This window comes from Nestor notabilis, unplaced genomic scaffold (genome assembly GCF_000696875.1).
Source record: "Nestor notabilis isolate BGI_N333 unplaced genomic scaffold, ASM69687v1 scaffold32295, whole genome shotgun sequence".
In the NCBI taxonomy this organism is placed as follows: Eukaryota; Metazoa; Chordata; class Aves; order Psittaciformes; family Psittacidae; genus Nestor; species Nestor notabilis.
The window spans coordinates 1-12,245 of NW_009929417.1; the positions used below are offsets into that span (position 1 = coordinate 1).

A 12,245-nucleotide genomic window follows, 5' to 3' on the forward strand; every position below is an offset into this window, starting at 1 on the left:
TTTTTATATATATATATAACACTCTGTTTTATTATTATTTTTTCTCCAAAGACCATTAAATACTAGATGGAAAATGAGAACTAAATAATGAGTGTTGAGAAGAATCAGATCTTTTAACTAGAGTAGCACGTTTTAAACATTTATATCCTAAGCAATGATTTGTCTTCACTACAGAAGATCCCAAGTTCACACTCCAGCAATTTCAGGAACTACTAAGCCATGAAGGGCTTGAGCCAATGCACACTGAAGCCGATGGAGAACATCAGCTCCAATGGGTTCTGGATCAGCCCCCAAGTGCACTGGTTTGCAGCCATACAATGGCCAAACATTTAAAAAATCCTGCTGAGAAGAGCAAAAGCATCCAGGCACCTTTTGCTCTCTTAAAAAATAATAAACAAAACAACAAGAAAACAAACCCACTTCGTAGCTATCCAGTGATTGTGGTTTTCAGATCTCTACCCTTTCAAATCTGTTAAGAATAAGAGAAAATTATGTAGTGTTTTAAATAAAAGAAAACCTGCATTGGACTACAATACATGAATCGTTCAAACAAACACAGTGCACAATTGGAGGAAGTTTGGTTAGGACGCAGTTGTCTTTATATATATACATGGAAGTCACATCATATACAAACTGAAAAACAAGGGAGTTAGTTTGCATTTTCCATGGAAGGACTACAAATGGGTCCCTGCAGCTTTCTTCAAAACTCATCTTCAAAAGGCTTTGTGAAACAGGAAGAAGCAGCAACATCTAGTCACGGTTCCAAAGTTATCTTTACAGCATGTGTGCTAGCCCGCTAAAACCAGCCACTTGGCTACAACACAAGGAGAAAAGATGGACAGCCCCTAACCAATGCAGTGCCCCAGTGGTACAGGGCTCTTCCCTAATGGGTTCCATCCAGACACCGCTGCTTCCCTCCCTCCCATCCCCAGAGGAAGACATCGGTCACTAGAAGCACGACACACATTTTTCTGGCCATGCAATACACTTACGTTCAATGCTTTAGAAAGCTTGAAATTAGAATAACAATCCCTTAATCTAGTTGTTCTTTAAAGTGCAGTCATAGCTGTTCTGCTTATTAAAGAAAAAGCTCTTTGTTACTAACAATACGGGGTTTTTTTCTTTCTTTATGTGAAAAATAGGTAACTTTATTTATTTTTCTTGCCCATAGATACAATTATTGGAAGCCAAGTAAATTTAGAAATCAGCCAACACAAAAAGAAAATCAGAACTTCCCATGTCCTGACTACCGCCTTAAATGGCAAAAAGAAAAATATAATCTGATGATAGAGCTGTACAAAATTTCCACTAGGAACATTTGGAATACAAAGGAACATTTTAATTGCACAGTAGACATTTAAAGTGAGTGTCATCTTGTTAAAGTCTAATCTTTGGTTTTTGCCTTGAGAAAGGCTCAGAATGACAGCTGAGGGGCAGGATTTCCCATACACGCTACAGAAATCACAGCCCGCTCAAGGAAGTAGTTACACTGATTTCAGTCAGTATTCTGGTAGACAAGTGGATCCTGGATCACACTCCGAAAACAACTCCAAAGCTAGGATAAGAGACATGGCCTAGAGCCAGGAAAATGTTGTGGATATAGGGGTTGTAAAAAAAACCAAAACAAAGATCCCATCCTCAGGCTCTGATCCTGCAACATCACTTAGGACAGGGTTTTAAGCAATTGAATGGCCCCACAGTTTCAGCTGCTAAAGTGCTTTGCCAGCCTGGGGCTTTGGAATTTCGTTGTATAATCAATGAAGCAAATAAACAACAGCAGAAATGAGACCTGTAAGTGAAATGTTTCATTTCTCTCCCTCTCGTACTCCAGGCAAGACCCAGATACAGGTAAAAAGTTCAGCTATATTTAAAACAGAGACAGATGCTGGGCCTTTTTATTACTTTTTCCCTGTGCTTTTGCAATAATCAGCTGTTACTAAGTCACTACCATTACTATTTTAAACCATAATAAGCTGTGGGAAATGATCAGCGAAACATAGTAGTCAAGTAGACAGAAGACTCAGCACTGAAAAGAGTGTAAACTATAAATTATATTAAAAATAAAAGTCCTTTAACTAAAAGCTGTTCAGTGCATATGTTATGGGCCATTTGTATTAAACACAGTCCCTCCTGCTGGTATACACCAAATCAGCTTAGGTATGAATACTCTTGGCCCAGTTTTTGCAAGTGTTGAATACCCCCAATTCCACTAAAATCAGTGAGAACACAGCATTTCTCAAAATCACTGATGCTCACACAGCAAAACACTAACTTCTAATAAAAAAAAAAATAAAACCTCAATATACTGATAAATGAAAAATGTTCTAAAGCTGTAGGTGGGAAAAGGTGGGAGGACTTAAGTTTGCACACAGTTATTTCTTCAGATTAACACGCACACATTAGTAACTGTAGATGTGTTTTAAATTTGGTACTACCGGTTTTTAATTCTGGGAGGAATCCTCCTTGGAGAAGGCGAAACCATTTTAAATGATACTGAAATTATATTACATTCATACGGAAATGATAAACTTCATCAGTCTGAATTTTGTAATGCCAGGAGCAGGGCTTCTTAAGCTGGAGCTTTAACAATGAACTTCTGTGCCATAAAGGGGAAAAAGGGTGGGGACAGAAACATGGTGACATTGCATTACAGTAGATATTTGCGTCTAGTATCCTCATCCAAAGTGAGGTCTACTACTTCTGGGGGCGAAGACCAATTCTGCTGGGGAGTCACAGCTGTCCATGATTGTGTTTGCTGAGCGTTAATGTACTGTGAGCCTGAGCCATGCTTCCAGGAAGACACACTCTGAATCACGCCTCCCCTGGGATGCACACACCTGTAGTGAGGTAAAAACCACAAAGGATTAAAGCTATGACTGGATTCAGGCATAAGACTCTTATCTGGACTGTTTCATCACTCAGACATCTTGTTAACGTGTCCCTCTCCAAACTGTTCTTGTGGATTTCCCATTAGAGTCCATGACATGTTAAGTACTCAGTAAACAAAGCTGAGATTGAACTTAAATTTCAGGGTGGGGAGATTAAATTATTATTAAGAACTGAATTCTACCAATGGGTATGCAGAGATATTCCTCACAAAACATGTGCATGGAACCCAAGGAACTTGAAGAGATCTGCTGCATCATGTGTAGTATTATGCATTATTCAGAAGCATGGCTCCCTGGTAGCAGTTTCACCCACTGGACTTTTAAAAAGAGGGAAAAATTCTAAGTGAGGCTTGATAAAAGCTATTTTTCTATATAAAATCAAAACCCTCTTAAAATAAGGACATAATGATACTTTCATTACAATAATTACAAAAGAGCTCTTGTAATTACATTACTATGGCCATTACATTTGATTTTTTACTTTGGTCTTCTTAACTAAGATTACAAACATGTTGGGAAATGCTCACTGATAATGAGCACAGCCCCACTTCAGCAAAATATTTAAGCTTTCAGTGATTATAGTCAATGAGACTAAATCATGTATTTAAAGATAAGCACACATTAAAGTGCTTTGCTGGAGTGAGGTTCATACCTACTTATTTGCACAGTATTTTTACCTATTATATTCATAATAGATAACGACAATTGAAGTACAAGCTAATAATAATTAGAAGCGGAAAAAAAAAAGAAAGACAGGCGAATTTTATTATGAAGTGATAAGAATTTACTGGAGTCTTTAAGATCATCACCCCATTTCCAGCTGTAAATCTTAAAACAAAGGCTAGTAAAACTTTAAACCTGGTGTTGTTTTGCTCTTGTAAACACTGGTGGTGGCTGTAGCTGCTCCTGGCTGCATACGTAAGTAGGAGATGTTTGACTGCTGGAGTAACCCTTTTCCTTCTCTTTGTGAAGTATGTGTACTGTATATTTCAGGAAGGCAGGTTTTCTGCACTGGTCAATAACCCTGACATTTACATTTTATTTGTTTTAACTTAAAAGTAGTCCAATTTATTTTCTTCAGATCTGCTTTGGTTATGCTCATCTCTCTTGGCTCCAGTTAGAGTTTCATGAAATAGAATGAAAAATCTCATTCTCTGGCTCTAACTTCTCTGAATATAAATGTCTCATTTCCTTCTCAGATACGCTGTTTAGTTTTGATGTGGTGTTCAGAATGACTTTTTTATTACTTCTTCAGTCTTAAAATAACATGCTTAAAGTATATATCTACAAAGAATTAGCAATAGGGGACTGGAACTCTAACAAATATAGGGATTTTTTTTTTTCTTTAAAAAAGCTTTCTTCTAAGAAGAAGTATTTTTAAGCATAACTGACAAGAAAAGCTTGTAGCCAAAGCAAACTAAACACAATGTTTGGTCTCAGGAACTATGGTCTATCGTTCCCATACAGAACAGTCCTCAATGCTTAGACAAACCTAATACTAACTTTCCTCCCTGAATACGATAAAATGCAAGCTATAAACTACCTCATGATACCTTGCAAAAATGAAAATGTTTATCCTCAAACAAATCACACAAGCAGCCAACAGCAAAACATTCAACCAAACAGAGCTTTGAGAACATGCTTTCCAATCTGTAGCTAAGGGAAAACACCAGGTAAAGAAAACCAAAACAAGGATGGTGGAAGGAAATAGGGAAAAAACAAAGGAAGACTGTTTTATGCACATGCATAATTTTAAAAAATTAAAACCTATTAGAGAAAAAATAAACAAACTGAAAAACACAAACTGTTGTCCTAAGTAGATGCTAAGCAATATTTCAATGATGACAGATCCAGTAGCAATCTGAAAAAACTACAAATGATGGACAAACTCCAAGGTGTCACAATTCACACCAGTTCAATGACAACATAGAACATGGAGCACAATGAAAAACACTGTGAGCAGAAGAACTGTATCCAAACACCATACTAAGCATGCGAAAAATACTGATCAAAAACCTAAATCTTCTCCAAACAACAACCCTGTCAGAAGCCCATCAATAACTTCATAACTGCAAGCCTAGACCTGTAAGAGAAATAAAATTCTAAATAGGATTTCAACAACTGAAATGGGTAAGTATTGAATGGAGCCAGTAAAAACTAGTTTCTGGGAGATGGGAGATGGTTACATGAACAAAGGAAGGGGCACAAAACCATGCTTTAAGTCTGTGTTTGCTGAAATTATCTCAGTCCAAATATATATAAAATGGATTTCAAACAGCAACTCTGCATTAACCTCTCATTACCTTGTACACGGTAAATATTATCAAGGCAAGCAGCACGGAAAACTTTTGAATAGGGGACCTCAAGCAGAGGGTTGTGTGTACGTACTGTTGGACAGATTTACATGAACTAGTATTGGAGGGTAAGTCCACTCTGCTTATCATTAGGACAAAGCCCTGGGTCTGCTGGGTAAACAGCCAGGAGAGCTACTTCCTAAGCAATCAGTATCTTCAAACAAGTTGGCCATGCAAGGACTTTAACTATTCTAAAAGCCAAGGCTAAATCTCTCTTCCTTTGGCACCTTAAAACTTCCTTTTTTAACATCCAATAGCACCGGACTGTGCCCAGACTATCTGTACAGTTTTCTGCCCAGGACACTGGGTCCTGCACACCTTCCTTCCTCCTTTCCTCAAGAAAGATGCAGTGAAGCAACAATGAGGAACAACTCTTTTCCTTGTCCCTCACACCACTTTTCCACCTTCAAGCATCCACCAGGCAGCAGACTAGTTTCAGAAAGAGTTCATCTGTTTACTGTTTTAAACTGCTTTTATTCCACCAAATTAACACTCCATACTACATGAAAATGCCAATTTTGTTCAACTGCTACACAATAATTTAAGCCAAGGAAAGACTGTAAGCTAAATATGAAAAGTAACATCAAAAAAAAGCCTAACAAGAACAACAGCTGAAGCACAGCTGGACAGCTTTCTATCTGAGCTTGAGAGAAACCTCTGGCTTTCTCACCCTTGTCTACTTTGAACTCTCTCATACCTTGAAATAAAACGAAGATTCATAAGGATATGATTTTTAATCTAAAGGGGCTATCTTAGGACATTAGCCATTGAAAAAATGACAGTATTAATTAAACTATTAATTAAACTGGAAGCTAATTAAATGCTTAAAGTAAGTGAATATTCTCAAAGCCTTTAAAATCTGTATTCCTAATGTGTGTATATATATTATTTGGTATCTCAATATTTGGTATTTTAATACTACATATGTTTAGCCTGTTAACATTTGATAGTGATCAAATGTTCAGGCAAGTTTAGTCTGAATACTTATCAAGTTGGTAATGTTCTAAAGGAAAACAGATTTTCACATCACTGTGATCAGCAGAATAGTAAAACCAAGTGGAATGTTTGCTATCTTTGGGGCCTCAGTCATGGATGGGTAACTACAAAAGTGGAAGGCAGCAGGTTTTTTCTTTATTAATTTTGGAAATACAGGTATTCTGAGAAAATGAAAGAAATATTAGAGCAAGAAAAAGGGATTCATACCTGGCGTGTTCTTGAACTCCAACAATCTCTACTTCACTATCAGAAGAGGCGATACTAATTTCTTCATTGATCTGGGCATTACCAGAAGACATTTTGTCACCTGCAAGGAAGGCTGGATCCAAATGACCTACAGATGGGGAAAAGGCAAATACAGCCAATGTTTAATAGCTTACACAACTCAGAAATCAGTTGGAAAAGGAATTTCCCAAGCACCCTCAGGTTCTTTTCCATAAAAGCTATCCAGCCACTCTTCCCCAGGTGCTGCATGGGGTTGTTATGGCCAAGTGCAGGACCCGGCACTTTGCCTTGTTGATCCTCATACCATTGGCCACAGCCACAACTAGTGAAGCTCTGTTGTAACATATAATACTTGCATAATACTTGCATGAAAAACAGAAACCAGCCAAAATCATTGTTTTAAAGAAAATAAATTATTTTTAAAATAATTATTTCAATAAAGAGACACACCTTCTATTTCTTTTTCCTTATAAAAAAACAACAAAAAAAACCCAAAAAAAGATTACTTCTACTGTCTCTCTGTAGCAGTAACCTGCGGATGCTGTGCAGCCCTGAAGCAATGACAATATCTGCTTCTTGGAAACCACTCATTAAACTGCACCACACAGGGGAAGAATCATTTCTGTAGCAGGAAATTTGAGATTAGATGAATACATCATATATGCCTAGTTCAACTGGACAATATTCTAAGATGAGAGGAGAAGGACACAGTAACAATCCACAGAATTTCAAAGGTGTGTGAACATGCAGAACTGATTTTACCCGCAGGTGGATCAAGAGGACACAGAGAGAAGAAATTTAAGTTTGATTTAAGTTTAAACGAGTGCCAGAGAAACTTCCTAATGATTGCTTGAAGTACTCGGGAAAGATGCAAGCAAATAGAGGGGTAGAGACCATGTTGTATGTTCTGGTTTTGGAAAGCAAAGACCCTTGGTTCAACATTGGGGTTAGCTGGGGAAGGAAACCTGTGTATTGCCATGTACCCAGAGGAGGAGTTTCCACCTCACAAGACAAAAAAAAGATGTGTCAGCTTAAAATGAACTAATAGCCCAGGAGACCTTTTCTAACATCAAAGTTCATCTGAACATTTCTTGGCAATTACCACTGACTGCCAGAAAGTCCCAAAATGGGTCATGGATCTTGCTTTCATAGGAGTGGCTGGGCACACTGTGAAACACGAAATGGAAGCACTCAGAGGCTTTGATTCATATGCTGGCAATGCAAACTGGAAGCTTTATGTGACCACCACCCCAGCAATTCACATCACCCCACTCCTGAACATCACTGCTGCTACAGCACAGGCAGCACAAGAGTAACACAACCCTTGTATTGCTCTTCGTGGTCTCCAAATCATGCAAGCTGGTACAGATATCACCCTGCCTTAGTATGTTGTATTAACGTGCAATACCATTCTGCACCCTGTGCTAGACAGGTCTGGCAGAAGGGCAAAGCAGATTAAATAGCCCCAGTATGAATCCCCAGAGGTATAAACGGGATTCCCAACAAAGCTTTCACATATTGCCGTAGCTTTAAGATCGGACAACAAAAAGGTAATTAGCAGTAGAGAAACTATGAATAGCAGAGTAAATACTGCGAGAGTAGATGAGGGTAAAACAGGATTACAGCATGCAGATAGATTTACAGCCTCTGGCTATACAAATTTCATGCCTAATAACATGCCTACGGTGTTAATTTCTTTGCAGAAACATTAGGATGATGCCCAAAGGAGGCATTTTGTTTGCCCTGCAATATCAGTTCTTGCAAAACAGCCCAAAATATTTGCCCATGCACAAAGATGTGATAGTGTGTCTTAATAAGATTTTTTGCTAAGATAAAGCTTATGTTGTTATTTTCCCACGGGAACACATCATTTAATGTCTGTTAAACTAGATACTGGTTGAAGATTATAAATGTGATGAGATGCAAGTGTTGAAAACTCTGCTTTCCAAATGTGCAATCCTACACATGGTCAGAAAAGGCCAGTACTGACAAACGTGCAGTCACAAGTGCACTGAGGCTAGAGGGCTCTGGGGCAAGGTGTATGCAGGAAAAGAGATTCATCCTTTCAGACAATGAGATGGCCACAGCACCAGGACACGTTCTGGTGTGTCTGTATGGACATGTTCCCATACGGCCAGGGATGAAGCAGTTTCTTGAAGTTTTCTTTTACCTGGCAATCTCCTCCTTGCAAGTTCCCATGGATATAGGTGGAGGAAGGAAGACAGATTTCTACCTGCATTGCAGCACTGTACTCGTAAGCAGAAAGTGAAACAAAGCTTTGTAAGAAATGTTACTTTTTATTTCCTTACGCTCCTTTGAAGTACCAATCCATTAGTGCTAAAGCTAATTTTACGTGTTCTAAACTCTAATAAATCACTTAATAAAGGAGTTAGCTTTTTAGGGGTCAAACAGCTATCTATCAGTCAGCTGCTATCCTGCGAACAATACCAGCGAGTTTGTAAAACCAGCTAGTTTCCAAAAGCAACAACATCCAGCTAAAGACCACAGTGAAAATGCAACAGAGACTCTCATATTCAAATAATGGACTTGTCCACTCAATAATAATGGAAGATCTTTTTCCAAATCAGTCACACACTTGTATTTCTTTAAGCTTTATATACATTGAGAAGTAGCTAAAAGCCACCAGCACACTTCCAATACCCTTTGGCTGACTTACATTTGGAAAACATAGCATGAAAGAAAACTCTGCTATGCTCCAGCACTGCAGGGAAGACTCTCTGTCTTACACAGCTAAAAATCTTAACATGGGGATTAAAAACATGAGTGGAAAGGAAGGCAGTATGTTGGCATATAAAACTACAGGATGAAGTTGACAGGAAATATACCGTTAGCTCTATGCATGCAGAACACAGTAACATTTAATCTTGTGGTTTAACTCTTTTGTTAGGGAAGAGTTGCAGGCACAAAGGGAAACTGAACAATTTTTACGAGCTACATGAACCCCTCTGAATTCTTCCACAGTATTTCTGCTCTTGCTTTCCTGAAGGAAATTTCCTTGCTGTCTCTTGATGCTAAACCCACTTAACAGCACCCTTTCACGCTTCATCTTCATCTGATGCTGGACTGTCCAATTTTCTAAGGTACATTAGAAATGCAGATGGAATATGGGAATAATTAATGCTTGCATTTTAAAGAAATAAAGAGACAAAAAAAAAAAGACATACACAATTGCAATACTTAAAATGAGGTTATGGTCGGTTTCCTGGCTGGTGGCATAGGTCGTCATAATCAATTATTCAGTAACAAGCTGAGCTCACTTTAAATTAAAAGAACACCAAATCCACAAGACCTAAGTTCCAAGTAGTAATTAGAGGGAAAACAAAGAGAAAAAAATAATGAAGAAAATTAGTATTAATAATATATTGCAGGAACCTTTGTCTATTTTTATCAGTTGTACTTCAGAATGAATGTCAGGCCTTTTTAATAAGCACCTGTACTGTCCTATTGCAAAATCTACATATGGAGCTTTTCAAGCTTCATAAACTATGAAAATACTGAAAACAGGAAATGGAAAGACACCAATGAGATGCTGGAACAAATGTCAGAGGAAGAGAATTTAAACAAACCTGTATCACAGCTCAGTTCATCTAGCAGCCCTCTGGTTCTCCAGGCAGACCCCGAGTCTTGATTTCCTAAGGAATTATTGTGCTCTTGAACTACTGTAGCTGCCAACAGATTGTCCACATTTACCACTTCTGGGTCTGAATTTGTGTCTGATATATCATAATGAGGTATGACAGGAGGTCCATCTGCAGAAGGAGAGAAAAACAACATGGATTAGAAGTCAGCATACTGTGAAAAAAACCTTTAAAAGTACAAATGATTTGTTGAAGGACTGATGCCATCTCCTACATGAAGCTCTTAAAGAACTATAAATTATATGAATTCTTAAAATTTCATTTAATGAACATAGTCTAAGATTACAGACGTTTTAACCTTGGAATAGACAGAAAACACAAATGTAAGAAAAACACATTTATCATTGTATTAGTTATTTGTGTATTATCTTTTACATTAACACATAAACATCCCCATATCTGACAACATTACATTTACAATATTAAAAGGATAAAACCTTCAGTTAAAATAAAAAAACAATTAAGTTACAGGACAAAATTTGGCAAGAGAAAATATTTATCTAGAGAATTTTACAAAACTCAAGTGACAGCTTACATTACTTAAGGTTTTTGTTAAATAAAACTAACTTTTTGATATAACTGATCCAGTGACAATAAACTTAACATTAGGCAATTTCCCTTTCAGAACATTTACCTGTCAAGGGCAGGGGAATTTTTCAAAATGCAATGGTTTTTACTGCTGTATTTTTTTTTTTGAAGAGCAAGAATAACAAGAATCAAAACTATAATGTGCAGTGATAAATACGCTTTTTTTTTCCCAATATGATTACCATATGGATTTTTGGCCACCAAAGTGAAGGTGGGAGCAGGAGAGAAAGCTGCTTACATGAAATCTATCCTTGAGGAATAATAAAAAGCTATTTTTGGTCTATTTTGTTAGGATGGACTATTTTCTTTGTGAGGAATGAAAATCCAAACTGGAGAACACTGTGCAAACAGAAGAGGCTCAGAAAAAAGTCAAATTCAAGACAAAGAATAATGTGGAAGCATAGAGAATGGATGAGTGCTGTAATTCTCAAAGGATGCACATTTTAACTCAAATGCTTTATCTCAGCTACAGGTATCAACTCAGAGTGGATGAAAGTGGTTTGAGTTCCCACTCCCCAAATGAGAGAATCAAAACTTTCTTTGGGCCAAGACTTCATCCACAAAAAAGAGTATGAAATAGAAACACAGGTTGGGTCAAAGCTCAGCAGCTGTGCTACTGCAGTCTTTAAGGAAGTTCTGGCAGTTGAGGGTTTTCAGGACATTTTCGTTACAGGTATAATAAATAGAGGGTATAATTTGTATGGAATAATATAAAATAATCATAAACTAGTAATGTGTTTAGGATGATACGAGCTTCAGTTACAGAATGACTACAGAAATCTTCAAAGTCACAAAGAATAAAATGAAAAAACTTTTCAGGGAAGACTGGTTTCTTTAAGGAGTGTTAAGTGGCTGCTGAACACAGAATATAATGATTTTAAAGTTTCAAATTTATTTCTCTATAAAGGTGTTTCTACTGAGGCTTTTAGGGTGGGTTTGTCTGCTGGGTTTTATTTGGTTTTAGTTTTTTTTGTAACTTGGTTCCTGAAACATAATTCAACACCCACTATTTTAAGAAATGCCTATTTTGTGATTAGCAACAGACTTCATTAAAGAGTGACCACATTGCCTAAGTCGTACTAAAGATCAGTTTTGCAACAAGGTATGAAGAAATTCACAAAATATTTCCAATCAGACCTGCCTCCAACACAACAATTTCATAAAACAATGTTATATTACAAACTTAAAACAGACCCAACAAAAATAAATGGGTAGTTAAATGCCAATGCATTAAAGAGCAAACTGTTCACAACACGAAACGCTGATGATTATGACTGAAAAAGAAGTCCTGATAATTAACTGAAAGGCAATCTTTGTCTTTTCAAAAGGCAATTACAAAATAATGGAATACCAAGTTCAAAATTAAGCTGGCTGATGTTCAGTTAATTATTTGTGACAGCTGATGATTAAATTACATGCAGAAAGCTAGAACTGGACTGAATCATGAGAAGCATGTTTTCTTTCAGCCTTATCATCAAAGTTCATCGTGAACATATATAATGTGATCTCTAAAAATAAACAGTCGAGTGCAGAAG

General features: G+C 37.2%; 1 protein-coding gene across 1 annotated transcript; it reads right to left on the reverse strand.

The window, feature by feature from the left end:
* Positions 1-2,647: 2,647 nt before the first annotated feature.
* LOC104406078 (uncharacterized protein C18orf25-like) lies at positions 2,648-10,233 on the reverse strand (the record flags this gene model as incomplete). The annotated part of the gene is made up of 3 exons (XM_010014957.1): positions 2,648-2,837; positions 6,446-6,572; positions 10,051-10,233. Coding segments are annotated over 3 exons (500 nt in total), but the record flags the coding sequence as incomplete, so codon positions are not given.
* Between the last annotated feature and the right edge of the window lie 2,012 nt (positions 10,234-12,245).